This window comes from Rattus rattus, chromosome 2 (genome assembly GCF_011064425.1).
Source record: "Rattus rattus isolate New Zealand chromosome 2, Rrattus_CSIRO_v1, whole genome shotgun sequence".
NCBI classification, from domain to species: Eukaryota; Metazoa; Chordata; class Mammalia; order Rodentia; family Muridae; genus Rattus; species Rattus rattus.
This window is the reverse complement of record NC_046155.1, coordinates 79,659,365-79,673,413: the sequence shown is the minus strand read 5'-3', so window position 1 is coordinate 79,673,413 and position 14,049 is coordinate 79,659,365. Positions and strand designations below refer to the sequence as shown.

Sequence of the window (14,049 nt, the reverse complement as noted above, 5' to 3'; positions counted from 1 at the left end):
GGTCATTTTCTAGTCCGAAGTGGATCCAGGTGGACTCTTGAGACAGACAAAGCACAAAGAAAGCCTTGCCTGTCCTTTGGAGTGGACTGTAGTGCTGCAGCAAAGATGGATGTCTGGAATCCTGACTTCATTACTGCTACGAGTTGTTCAGTCCCAAACCAAGCTGAGCTTGATGGGAAGGAGATGGATTGAAGAGCAAGCCCTTGATTCTGACCCTGGAAGGTCAGGACCCCTCTGGCGAGCTCACAACCATTAACACACCCTAGGTGCTTCCTCTTAGCCAGCCGACTTGGATAAATGCCTCTACAAAGGGCTTTGTCTTTGAAGGCACCTTCTAGAACCAGGCTGTTAGTCAGCTGTATCTAATACATCTCTTACTAGTTATTCCTGTGGAAAGCTCCACGTTGTAGGGAGGACCCACCCCAGAGTCTGTGGCCCCTCCAACTGCTTTGGACGCAGCAGACTCTGCCCCTTCTTAAGAGATTGTCTTCCTGCACTGAGCTTATTTTTCTGCAGCTTTTCTCAGTAGACTGAGGCCCACCTTCCCCACTTTTCTCCCAGTACATAAACCTCGGTAAGATAGGGCACTGATTCAACTAGCGCTGTCCCCAGGACTGATCTTTTCTAGGCTGCTCAATAAGCAGATTATCAGGTCAAAGGAGGTAGAAGGTACGGGAAGCCATCTTAAACATTTTGAAAATTTAGGATTTCATCCCTTATTAGTTTGCTTGGCTTATTACGAAACATTAGAAGCTGGGCTTAAGCAGTGGAAAGTTGTGTTCCTCTGGCTCCGGAAGCTAGATGTCCAGGAGCAAAGTGCTGCCTCCTTGCTGGGTCCTCATTTGTACTTCTAGGTGTCTGTGACTTAAATTCTTTCATAAGGATATCAGTTTAGTTGGGTTAGAGATTACTCTAATACTGCCACCTTAGTATTTTTTTTTAATTATGTGTATGTTTGAGTGAGTGAGTGAGTGTGTGTGTGTGTGTGTGTGTGTGTGTGTGTGAACACAAGTGTAGAAGCAGAGGACAGCTTCCAGGAGTGGGCTCTGGGGACCTACCCTTTGGGCTCTGAGGCTCTAACTCAGGTCGCTAGGCTGAAGAGCAAGTACCTTTACCTGCCGAGCCTTCTCACTGCCCTAACAACTTCTTTTTAATGTAAGCAGTGCTTTCAAGACCTGTCTCCACATATAGTCCACAGAAGTTGGGACTGCATGGCCCAGTCATATTGTCAACATATTGTCACCATTTCCTGAGCACAGTTTTCTGGCCACATTGCACAAAACTAGTAATTTGCAAAAAGGAAAAAAAAAAAGGTTTGTGTGTCTTTTACAAGACTAAAGGCTAAGAGATGATTTTAAAAATGAAAAGTTGGACTGGCTGAGTGGGGCCCAGTGATTCTGTGACACGGGATGAGTGACAGCCTGGGCTGGGAGCTCAATCTTTGTTTCCATGACTGCTTCCAGAAGCACTGTCAGCTTCCTGGAGGAGAACTCCCAGTGCTACCTTTCCATGTGTTTGAGTCAGACTTGGAACCCAGCTCCAGTGCTCCTATGCAGAAGACCTTCCAGTGTGACGTGCCAGTCACCAACAAGTGAAACTGTCCTCAGAAAGACCTTCAGGAGCCCGAGACCCAAGGGCTACCAGGCAGGACAGGAAACGTGGCAGGGGCTTCACGATGAGGAGTTAGGAGACCAAGAGTTTTCAACCTGTGGTGGAGACCCCCACAGGGATCAATTATCAGATATCCTGTATATCAGATATTTACATTACAACTCATAACAGTATCAAAATTACAATATTAAGAAGTAGCAACAAAGTAATTTTATGGTTGGGGGGTCACCTCAACATGAGGAACTGTATTAGGGGCATTAGGAGAGTTGAGAAACACTGTTCTACGCTGTCTGCAGAGCATAAGTTCTGCTTAGGGTACCCTAACACAGTAAATTCCAGGGGGCCCCAGGATTTGACTCTGATTGTCCTGACAGTGTCTCAGTCCTGAGGGCATCATCTTCCCTTCTCTGACCAGTATGTACTCTACCCGGGGCCTTAGACCGCTAAAGGCGTCACCTCAGAAACTTCCTGTAATACACTTTTACGGTCAGTGGGATTGATTCGAATGGCTACATCCAGACCCCCTCTTAGGCATAATTGCGTTTATATCATAGGTCAGTCTCCACAAACTTAACACCAGGACTTGGGAGACAAAGGCAGTTGGATCTCTATGAGTTCCAGGTCATATGGGGCTATATAGTAAGACCCTGTCTTAAAAAATTTTTTATCACATTTATTTGGTACATGCAGAAGTCAGAGAACAACAAGTGGGAGTCAGTTTTCTCCTTCTACCATGCAGGTATATGGGTCTCAGGGGCTACATCAATCATCCAGCCATGTGGCAACTGCCTTGATGCTCTGTGCTACTGCAGCTTCTGCTCTCATATTTTTGCTGATAACTCATACTATCCAACTGATACACCCTGCCTCAAACAAGGTAGAATGAGAGCGCCTATCTCTAAGATCTCTATGTGATTGCTTGTACTCACAGGCACAAGCATGAACACACACACACACACACACACACACACACACACACACACAAATTAAAAAAAATATTGTTCAGTTGTAGAACAATCAGCTAGCATGCAGGAGATCTTAGGTTCTGTAAAAATATTATGTTAAAATCCAGCCTCTGACAAGCATCCTACTAGGACATTGTGAGTGCCAGACATTGAGCTGGCAGACTTGGTGGTGCCCTAGTCTTTCACATGGGAAGTGAATCTATATAACAGGGATGCTACATTCTGCCCCATCTCCATCCCAAGCTGTTGCTACTGGCTACCTGTTTATGGTAATAGCACTTCTGGCTGGGACTAAAGGTGTGTGCCCACACCTGGCAAGTTTAAGTTTTTGGAGACAAAGCTTGGGCTTATTCAGAAAGCATTTAGTACAATCGTTTGCCAGGCACTGGGAAAGACAGCAGCACTGCCGTTTTTGCTCAATCCAGCAATAGGATCTTGCTAAGACCCTCCTGGGGAACTAGAGGAACACAGCTTCTAACGGAAGGTATCACTAAAGTGCCCACAGAAACCAGCAGGCAAGTGGGCAAAGATGATGTCTGGGAATAGTGGCCAGAGTTGACTTTTTTTTTTTTCCAGGAAAAGCCACACACCTGCTCTGTGTGGCCACTCTTTTTACATGTTGTAAATCCATTTATTTTCTAAATGAAGGCCGAACTGAACACTTCTGCAGAGCCGACTTGGGTCTAACCACCCCCCCACCCCGCCACACCTCTGACTAAAAGTTTTCTCTATTTGGGGCTTTGGGCCACACAGCTCAGGACAAGCTTGTATCCCAAGGCGGACGTCTGGTGTTTCTTACATGTCATCTGAATCATCTGAAAGTCTTGTTTGACTGGCAGGTCATGCCTGGAAAGTTTCTTTCCTTTGGGGTTAGCGGAGAGGTAGCTGAAGCTGACCTAGGCTAATCTGTAGTCTTGAACCCACGCCTCTCCTTTGCCTTCCTCGGTAATTCCCAGGTGCTGCAGATGCTACTGGCCCCTGGGTTGTTCAGACGAAGGCTTGAGCTACATTTCAGGGGCTGAGAGCTACTGCCACAGAGGCTGCCGGTCGGTTGCGCTGTGAAGGTGCATCTGCCTGCTAGTCGTGCCAGGTCGACCACGGTGGCGGTGCACTCCCAAGCTACCTCTCGACCTGGAGTTTCAGTTCTAGAAGGCCAGGTCGGGCGGAGGAAGGTGTTAGATCTTAATAGTTAGGAGAAGCCTCTGGAGGAGGCGCAGGTGAACCACATGAGCACGCCCCGGCCGAGGAGCAGAAAGCAGGACCGAATCCTGTTCTCCTAGGGATCTCTACCTAGTTCATTCGTTCCTGGTTTCCCAGGCAATCTAGAGTGCACTCTATCCTCCAGTACAAATTTCTCGCCCGCAAGATCGGGGTTTAAAGGCGGCTGCGCCGTAGAGCACTCCCATGGTGCCGCGCGCTGGGCGGGTTTGTATTTTAAATCCCCGCGGCCAATCAGCAACGCGCAGGCCCTTGTAACGTTCCCAGCGCTGCGTTTGAATTCGGGGAGGAGCGGAGCAGAGCAGGACCCTCTGCACCTACCCGGCCAGGTCCGTGGAGCAACATCGGCATCATGAATGCAGCGGCCAAAGCTGGAAAGCTGGCTCGAGCACCAGCCGACCTAGGGAAAGGTGGGGTCCCGGGAGACGCAGCTCCCGGTGCCCCAGGGGCCGCCCCGCTGGCGAAAGAGATTCCGGAGGTCCTGATGGATCCACGCAGCCGGCGGCAGTATGTACGGGGCCGCTTTCTGGGTAAAGGAGGCTTCGCCAAATGCTTCGAAATCTCAGACTCAGACACAAAAGAGGTGTTCGCAGGCAAGATCGTGCCTAAGTCTTTGCTGCTCAAGCCCCATCAGAAGGAGAAAATGTCTATGGAGATCTCCATTCACCGCAGCCTCGCACACCAGCACGTCGTAGGCTTCCATGGCTTTTTTGAGGACAGCGACTTTGTGTTCGTGGTTTTGGAGCTCTGTCGCAGGAGGGTAAGTGTTTCTGGGGCTCCTACACCTGGAACTTGCTGGCAAAGTGGCACCAAGATTTTGGAGTGGCCTAGAGGAGTGTTTGGGTTTTATTTAAGCTGTTATGGAAAGGCTTCTAGCGACGGTACTTGGCACTCCGGATCCTGTTGCTATTAGTGAAGGGGCTCCTAGACGCAAGGCTGTGAGTGGGTACAGGAAATGGATGCGTAAATTGGCTTAGGAAGGGTTCCAGGCTTGAGGTGCCGAGGATCTCGAACTTCCGGAGTGAGGCAAGGTCGGGGGAGGGGGCGGCTGTTTGGAGTCAGACCTTAGAGCTTTCAGGAAAGGGAGGGGATCTCCTGCTAGGAGGAAGCCCTGGGATAGGGGATCGAGAGTGGGGTTGAGAGAAGACTCTGTATAAGGGCACTAGTTAAGAGGGTCCGGTGAATGATAGTGACGAGTTTATGGGCAGAGCTATCAGAAACCTGCCAAAACTCTCCACTCCGAGCGCCTAGTTGGCCATATTATGCTGGCCACCCTACTTGGGCCTCAGTGACCTCTTTCCTCCTCAGTCTCTCCTGGAGCTGCACAAAAGGAGGAAGGCGCTGACCGAGCCCGAGGCCCGATACTACCTGCGGCAGATAGTCCTGGGTTGCCAGTACCTGCACCGCAATCAAGTCATTCACAGGGACCTCAAACTGGGCAACCTCTTTCTGAATGAGGATCTGGAGGTGAAAATAGGTGAGGTGCTGGGCCTGCGGGTGCCTGTGCCAGCCAGCACAAGAGTCGGGAAGGAGGGGAAGGCTGGGAGGAGGGAAAGAGAAGTGCTGCCCTCTGGAAAGGAAATGGAAGGGGGGGGGGTTGCCTTTTTTAGATACATTGCTGTGCCTCAACTCAGTAGTTTTGAACTTGGGGTGCCTCCCCAAATACTCTCTATCCCCTAGCATTGAGCCAGACCCTCAGCCAATTTCTTTTTTAAACAGGAGATGGGGGACATAAGCTATAGGGCATGGCAGGCGGCATCTCCTCAGCTGTCCCCTTGAGTCTGACTTGCCAGTCCCTAGATCCCTGTCTTGCTCAGCAGCAATCACGAGATCACTTGCTTGATTCTCCAGTGCATTTAACTTTATTTATATGAGGGATGGAGACAGGTTAACTTCAAGGAGTCCGTTCTCTCTTCCACTGTGTGGGTTCCAGGATCACGACTCAGGTCATCATCAGCCTTGGCAGCAAGCCCCTTTACCTCCTGAGCCATGCTACCTAACCTTAACCCTGCTATCTAAAGAGGGGTTAAAGGGCAGTGGGAGGCCAGCTAGGGCCAGTACAGTGTGTGTGTGTGTGGGGGGGGGTGTTCCGGGACTGTGGGGTCTCAAGCCACTAAGTTGTCAATGCTCAGGCTTGAAACAGCTGTCTGAAACCTTAGACAGCTGATCTAAGCAGCTGAGCACCCTCTCTTCTTCCTTCTGTCCCAGGGGATTTTGGCCTGGCAACAAAAGTGGAATATGAAGGGGAACGAAAGAAGACCCTGTGTGGCACTCCTAACTACATAGCTCCCGAGGTGCTGAGCAAGAAGGGACACAGTTTTGAGGTGGACGTGTGGTCCATTGGGTGCATCATGTAAGTTGGCAATGAGCTTGGGCTTCTGGGCCTCAGCAGGAGTCTCTGGGGCATCTCACCCAGTTGACCTTACCGTGTGGATCTTTCTACCTTACAGAAAGGCTGTTTTAGAGGACAGGCTGCCCCACATGAAACCCTGGTTTTCATGTCAGTCTGGCATAGGCTGTGGGGATTCCTGTAACTTGGACTTGTTTAAAAGCAGTCATAGACCAAAATCATCAACACCTGAGAGCTTGTTAGGAATTCAGAATCTGAGATCTGAACCTGGGTTTAATACAATCCCTGCCTGATTTTCCATGAAAATCAGGAAGCCCTGCTGAGTGCTGATGGGAGAGTTAGGCCAGCAGATAGTCTGGTGGTAAGCAGAACCCCCACCATGGTGGCCTGTGGAACCCTTGGAGAGTCCTGTGTCACTGCAGGCCAGAGCCGGGCAATCCCTGGCCCCTCGGAATCCAGGTGTTTTCACTTGCATTCTTCCTAGTGCTTGCCCAGCCTTTGGTTGCTGGGCAGACTTGGAGAGCATCCCATCCTTTCCCAGTCAGTGAATCCAGCATAGCTCCCCCACTCTGGTCCCAAGACAATGACTTCTGCATTTGGATTTTCCTTGGAGTTTGAACAGAATTCCTCCTTGTATCCCCAGGTATACCTTGCTGGTGGGCAAGCCACCTTTTGAGACCTCATGCCTAAAAGAGACCTACCTCCGGATCAAGAAAAATGAATACAGTATTCCCAAGGTGATGACCACACTTAAGGTTTTCATTTATGTTCTGGCCAAAAGCTACTCACTGAGTCCAGCTATATCCTGGGAACCGAGATGAGTCAGCTCTACCTCTAGTGTAGCCACGGAGAATGGCCGAATGCCGGCCCACATTGCACGTTGAGTTTGCACACCAGAGTCTCCTGCTCTACCTTCCAAGAGCTGAGATTACAGGCATGTGCCTGCCACTAGGCTGGCTTTCTGGTGTACTAGCAAGCACTCTACCCGAGCCCTGTGCCCAGCCCATGTCTTTAGACTTCCTGAGGGGGATGTAAAGAGCAGGGGGAGAGGGGGCAAACACTCTTACACCTGGTACACGCACCATCTCCATCCAGCTGTGCTGTGCCTAACAAAGGAGGTGGTCTTACTCTCATGAACCTTTGCAGGCTCTGCGTCTGCAAAGTGGGAATTTCCCCAAGGGCTTCCCAATGACAGAGTAACATCCCTTTTCACATCCAGTGTCATAAATCCACTTGAAGGGATAGCTCATTTCTGGGGACTGGTTCTCATAGGCACTTTAAAGTCAGCATCCTTGACTTGTACATAGAGAAGATGTGTCACAGAAGGTCAGCTCACTGCAGACAGCATGGACTCTGCTGTGCTATATATTGGTCCTGGCTTTCTTACTGAGGCAATGTGTATTCTCAGACAGGGCACTCCTGTTTCCTCATCTATAAGTGAGGCCTAATAGTGGAGATGTACACACCTGTAGTCCTAGCACTTAGAAGGCTGAGGCAGGAGGATTGCAAGTTCCAGATAGCCTTAGCTATATAGTGAAACCCTGTTTCCTTTCTAATTATATAGAGAGGGAAAGGGAGGAGAGAATCCTTTAGGTGTTTTTGTGAGGGCCAAATGAGGTACTGTACAGGAGTACATAAGCAAGAGTTAATGCTGTGAGGTACAGGCCCGTGTTAGGTTTTTTTCTCATTAAGTCATCCTGGAGGGGTTCCCCATTTTATAGGTCTGCCTTGTTAGGCTCCAGAAAGCCCAGGTTATTTGTTATAGGTGGAATAAAGGGGGTGGAAGTAGGCAGGTCTTGGGACCTGGGTGCCCTCTTGTAGATAACTAAATGTCCTTTGAAAGGGCAAGGGGTGGGTATCCGGGTTAATCTTGAGTGCCAAGTGGCAAGAAATGATCCTTCTCAATATGCTAAGGCTGGGTGGAGGACGTGGTGGAACTCAGGGCCACTGAGCAGTGGTATGTTATACACAGGAGCAGCCGTATGCTGGCTAGGGTCCTGTCTCCTCTCATTTCGGCTCTGCCTCTCCATTCCAGCACATCAACCCAGTGGCTGCCTCCCTCATCCAGAAAATGCTTCAGACAGACCCCACTGCCCGCCCCACCATTCACGAGCTGCTCAATGACGAGTTCTTCACTTCCGGCTACATCCCCGCCCGTCTGCCTATTACCTGCCTCACCATTCCACCCAGGTTTTCAATAGCTCCCAGCAGCCTAGACCCCAGCAACAGGAAGCCTCTCACGGTCCTTAATAAAGGTAAGGTCAGTCCGGGCAGAAGAGAGCCCAGGTTTCCGGCGTACATTTCAGGGTGTGTGTGCCTTACTCATCCCTCCCCTGGGCCCTTCTGCCCTCTGCCCTTAGCAGGAAAAACCAACTGAATCAACCTATTTAAAGAGTTCCTAAGGTCTCCCTTGCACAGTTTGGAGAAAGCTGGAAGTTTTCTGGTGCATACATGGAGCATGCCGTGGTACCCATCCCCCGTTCTCATTCTCAGCATGCCCAACCCTGGTCACGCCAGGGTTCTCTGAGTGTTTGTGCTTTGTTTGTCAAGAAAAGGTCTTTCTGTCACCCAGGCTGCTCTTGAAATCAGTCCTCCTGTCTAGGGCCCTGCTGACTACAGAATTGCAGGTTTGTATCAGCTCGTCTCACTTTGGAAAAGTCGAGATAGCCAACTCCAGGAGTCTGCCATTTTACTCTTGTACTAAAGTATGCATCTTTCCTCAAAACTCCAGCATCCCTTGCCCCTGCTTGGATAGCTTTTGTGTCTAGAGCTCTTTAGAGACCAGAGTCTTTCTGATTCATATTCTAATATTCATCATTGTCCACACTTATAAAAAGGTAGAGGGACAAATGCTCTCCCAGTCTGCTCACATTCTGTTGATGCATCATCAGCCCTATGTGTTTCTTTAACTGCTTGAGCACGAGCTTTCCTCGAGGAAAGTGTCCGTGCGCTGTGACAGACACCAGCATCAGCTTCAGGACTGAGCATTCATCTCACAGTGCTGTAAAGGTTCTTTTTTTCTTGTTCTTTTCTCTCTTTTTGTTTTGTTTCCTTTTTTTTTCCTTTTTGGAAACAAGGCTTCACTATATAACCCAGGCTGGCCTCCAACTCAGGAGATCCACCTGCCTCTGCCTTCCAAGTGCTAAGAGCAAAGGTGTGAGTGAGCCACCTTGCCTGGCAGCAGTGTTTGCTTTTCTGTTTTTTACTGTCCCTCCCTCCTCCTCTTTTTCTGAGACAGACTATCACCATGCTGACTCGGGTTTGAAATCCCCCTGCCTCACCCTCCACAGTGCTGGGCTTGGGACTGTGCCACTGCATTTATCATCATCATCATCATCATGTAGTCTTATTTTTTTGATTTATTTATTTATTTTATGTATGTGAGTACACTGTCAGACACACCAGAAGAGGGCATTAGGTCCCATTACAGATGGTTGTGAAGCCACCATGTGGGTGCTGGGAATTGAACTCAGGACCCCTGGAAGAGCAGTCAGGTTCTTAACTGCTGAGCCATCTCTCTAGCCCATGTAGTCTTATTTCTTGTTAATATATTTTATTAAGAGCTATGGTCTTTGAGAGGTAGCTTGTAGGCTTTGTTTTCTGTGGATTTAGCATAAAACTAGTGTTTAGTATAAAATTCTCAGTGCATCTGTTTCGGTTAGATTTCCATTTTTAGGCAAGAGGCTAGGATGGCTTAGTTTCGTTTTGGTGCTTTGAGACAGGTGCTGGGATTTCAAATGAGTGCTTCATACCTGACTCAATTACTTGGTTTATTTTGCAATAATGCTAGGGTTATACAAAAGTTTAAAAGACAAAATAAAGCTAAATTCCTGTGTACCCTCCACCCAACTTCTTCCACAGTCAGCATCTCTCTTTAAGCATAGCAGAATTACCAAAACTGAAGTGTTAGCTACAAGATAATCCTGTCAACAAAGCCCAGGGCCCACATCGATCAACCAGATTTCCCATTACATCACCAGGATACAAGTCAGTACCTCACAGGCCAGTTAGTGACCTTGGCTCCCCAGTTTCCTCCAGCCTGTGACCGTCTGAGTGTTTCCTTCTGTCTTGTGACCTTGATTGACACTTGGCACTGATGAGTTGGTTTCCATTGGATTTGATGCTTCCTCAGGATTGCACTGAGGTTCTGCATTCTGAGCAAGAACGCTGTGAAGGCCTTGCTCTTCTCAATGTTAGGGAGACAAGGCTGTCTCTGCTGCAGACACTGTTGCCTTGGTAACCAATAAGAATCTTGCAGGAAGGTGTTTGAAACTGTAGGAGTTCATCTAATTGTTGCCCACCAGTTTTAGTGGTAGCCATTACTGTAATTTTTATTTTTTTCCCTTTTTGAGACAGCGTCTCATGTGGCCCAAGCTGCTTGCATCTCACAGTAGTCAAGGATGACTTTGAACTTGTGCTCCTTCTGCCTCTATATCCTGAGTACTAGGATTACGGTCAAGGATGGGCCACCATTCCTAGTTTATGAGCAGTTGAAAATCTAATTCATGCTAGTCATGCCCTCTATTAATCAAGTTTTCACTGAGTCCAGCTCCCTTTTCTTGTTCTCCTTTCCTATAGTGCTGAGCCTGTGGATTCCTAGCTTACTGGGTGGTGGTGGTTAACATACTGCTGTTTTATACAGGAAAGTAGTAAAAGAGTCTGTTCTATAAACTGTTCTCAAGCTCTCCCGAAAGCAGAGAACTGTGTTATCTGGCCCTGGGGTATTCATTCCTCCTTCATTACCAGCAGTTAGATTTGGGCAGGCTTGATTTTACATATTCCATAAACACTCGTTTTTGCGAGGTTTTGTTTTTTAACTGTGTATGTGTGTTTTGTTGCATGTATGTATGTCTGTGCACCACGTGCATGTTTGGTGAGCACAGAGGCCAGAAGATGGTATCAGCTCCCCGGGACTGGAGTTACACATAATTGTGAGCCTCCATGTGGGTTCTGGGAACCAAACCCAGGTCTTTGGCAAGAGTAGCAAGTGTTCTTAACTGCTGAGCCATCTTTCCAACCCCTTTTTGGCTAGTTTTAAAATCAAATTCTGAATATTTTATTTCACACTTAAGTTCTTAATGCACCATGGGGTTTATTTTTTAGTTCTCCTGGTTTGGGGAAACAAACCAGTCAAATGTAAAGCTAGCCCCTGGCCACTGTAGACCAACTTAGTGCTTCAGTGTGCATCTCATTAGACTCCAGCCATTTGTAAACACACAAAGCAAGGGGTTACAGTACGCTGCTGAGGCTTTATTTAAAAGGAGTCCATCCTGCAATACACTGACCCATCCTTCCACCTTCCTGGGTGCTCCAAGTGCCCTCCACTCTGTGTTTGGATTGGTGCAGCTTTGAGTCACTGGTGCCTTCAGATTGCCTCCCTGAGTGACAGCAGCAGCTGCTGTCCTGGAAAGCCAGGTTGTTGGGTCAGAGACCTGAAGCTTGTCATCCTCTCAGTATGCACCGCATACCTGTCACTCAGACTGGTGCTGTGTTCCCACATGGGTGATAGTTAGAGTGCTCTGGGAAGAGTGCTTGTTCTGTGTCTGCCAGGTGACTGAGTTAACCTTCTCAGGTGTGGAGAACCCCCTGCCTGACCGTCCCCGAGAGAAAGAGGAACCAGTGGTTCGGGAGACAAGTGAGGCCATCGAGTGCCACCTTAGTGACTTGCTACAGCAGCTGACCAGTGTCAACGCCTCCAAGCCCTCAGAGCGAGGGCTGGTGCGACAAGGTGAGTGCTACAGGGGTCTGCACATCTGGGGAAGGCAGGGCATCTTGGCCAGCAGAGCACTCAGGCCCACATGACCTTTGCTCTGTCCATTTCTTATAGATCAAAATCCAGGTGAGTTAGTCTGACACCCACGGGCCCCTTAGTGTTCTTTCTGCCCACTTTTCTGCTCCATCTCATCTTGTAGGTGGCTGTAGGCCATCTCTGTATAGCTGCACATACTGCTCAGGGAATTAATCCCTCCAGAGACTCAGATCAGCTCCAGCCTCAGGGCTTTGTACCCAGTGTCACTGCCCTGACACCTGCTGCCATTACTTCCAAGCCTGACTTAGTTCTCTATAGCATTTCTTCCCAACAAGCACATTCGTGTCTTTGCAGCAGGGACTCGTACAGTGAGCTGTTCTAGGATTGCAGGCAGGGGTTGTCGGGTCAACTGTTTCTCCTCGCTTTAATCTGGGGCACTAGGCCTTCTACCATTCCCGGTGCAGATGATGGAGCAGCCTGGAGGCTTTGAACATTCTTCATCCCTGTGGTTGGAACGTGGGCTCTTCTAGAAGCTTGCTTCTTCTTTCCCTGTCCGAACCTACAAAGCTCATGGGCCGCAGTAGGCCTAGAGTAAAGGGGCTCACTCAATAAAGTGGGCCTTGGCATCCTGAGCTACAGTTTTCCAATTGGGTGTCGGGCTTGGGCTGTCAGGCTCCTCCTCCAGCTTCATGGGTGCCTAGAGTCCTCCCCTGGGGAGGGCTGCATGAGAGGAAAGGGAAGGGACTGACCTCACCTGTGTTCTGTTTCTATCCCAGAGGAGGCTGAGGATCCTGCTTGCATCCCTATCTTCTGGGTCAGCAAATGGGTAGACTATTCGGACAAGTATGGCCTTGGTAGGTGCCCCGGAATGTGGAATGGGCAGGGGATAGTGTGACTGTGGTAGCCTCTGAGATGGGGAAGGGGGATGAGAATTGCGGGCCTTCTGCATGATAGGCAAGCATTGTACTACTGAGTTACTCCAAGGCCTTTGCCTGCCTCCTCCTGCCTTTCTGAGATAGCCTTCCACTTGCCACCAGGTTATCAGCTATGTGACAACAGTGTGGGAGTGCTCTTTAATGACTCAACACGCCTCATCCTCTACAATGACGGGGACAGCCTACAGTACATAGAGCGTGATGGCACGGAGTCCTACCTCACCGTGAGCTCCCACCCCAACTCCTTGATGAAGAAGGTGAGTTCGGGCTGCCAAGGGGTAGCATGGCAGGGTATGGGGCTGCCTCAGGTCAGGCCCTCATGCTGGAACCCCTCCCCCAACTTTTCAAACTAGATCACTCTCCTCAACTATTTCCGCAATTACATGAGTGAACACCTGCTGAAGGCAGGGGCCAACATCACGCCCCGGGAAGGCGACGAGCTGGCCCGGCTGCCCTACCTACGAACATGGTTCCGCACACGCAGCGCCATCATCCTGCACCTCAGCAATGGCACAGTACAGATTAATTTCTTCCAGGTGTGCAGGCGGAGGGGTCTGTACTTGGGCTGGCAATGTTGTCTCTTTCACCAGTGGGGTGCCTTCCTCACTTTTGCCCCTCCCCTTGGGCACCAGTTGAGCTCTTCTCTTGCTCCCTCCTTCCCTCCTAGGACCACACCAAACTTATCCTGTGCCCCCTGATGGCAGCAGTGACCTACATCAACGAGAAGAGGGACTTCCGGACATACCGCCTGAGCCTTCTGGAGGAATATGGCTGCTGCAAGGAACTGGCTAGCCGCCTCCGCTATGCCCGCACCATGGTAGACAAGCTGCTGAGCTCGCGCTCCGCCTGCAACCGCCTCAAGGCCTCCTAGGTCTCCGTCCTTCGGACTGGTGCCCCTTCATTCTGCTAGCGCTCTGCTAGCTCTGGGCCTGCACTGCTGGGCTCCTGGGGCTGCTGCTCAGTGCCCCTGGCCCTGGGGGCTGGCAGGGAGCAGTGCCCCCTGTGAAGGGGTTGCTGTGTGTAAGTTATTTTGTACATGTTTGGGTGTGGGTTTGCAGCCTGTTCCCTGCCCTCAGCCCACTGTATGAACTGTATAAATATTTCTATTGAATTTGGGACTGCCCTTTCCTTAGCTTTATATATATTAAATATTTGTACATCTCTCTCTTTTTTTGGTCCTGTATTTCTTAAGGGGCCCTTGCCCCCAGAGTTTCTCTGCTC

General features: G+C 49.6%; 1 protein-coding gene across 1 annotated transcript; it reads left to right on the top strand.

Moving 5' to 3' along the window:
- The first annotated feature begins 3,725 nt into the window (after positions 1-3,725).
- Plk1 (polo like kinase 1) lies at positions 3,726-13,992 on the top strand. The gene is made up of 10 exons (XM_032892727.1): positions 3,726-4,554; positions 5,103-5,271; positions 6,003-6,147; positions 6,788-6,881; positions 8,180-8,399; positions 11,717-11,872; positions 12,670-12,747; positions 12,931-13,085; positions 13,182-13,364; positions 13,496-13,992. The coding sequence occupies exons 1-10, from the start codon at positions 4,147-4,149 to the stop codon at positions 13,697-13,699; spliced, it is 1,812 nt and encodes a 603-aa protein (XP_032748618.1). The 5' UTR covers positions 3,726-4,146; the 3' UTR covers positions 13,700-13,992.
- The last annotated feature ends 57 nt before the right edge of the window (positions 13,993-14,049 follow it).

Bases quoted from the DNA above. Each gene is read 5' to 3' on its own strand.
- Plk1 (XM_032892727.1), top strand. From the start codon at position 4,147: ATGAATGCAGCGGCCAAAGCTGGAAAGCTGGCTCGAGCACCAGCCGAC. The intron at 6,148-6,787 runs GTAAGTTGGCAA...TTGTATCCCCAG, and splicing joins TGGTCCATTGGGTGCATCAT to GTATACCTTGCTGGTGGGCA. The intron at 8,400-11,716 runs GTAAGGTCAGTC...TAACCTTCTCAG, and splicing joins TCTCACGGTCCTTAATAAAG to GTGTGGAGAACCCCCTGCCT.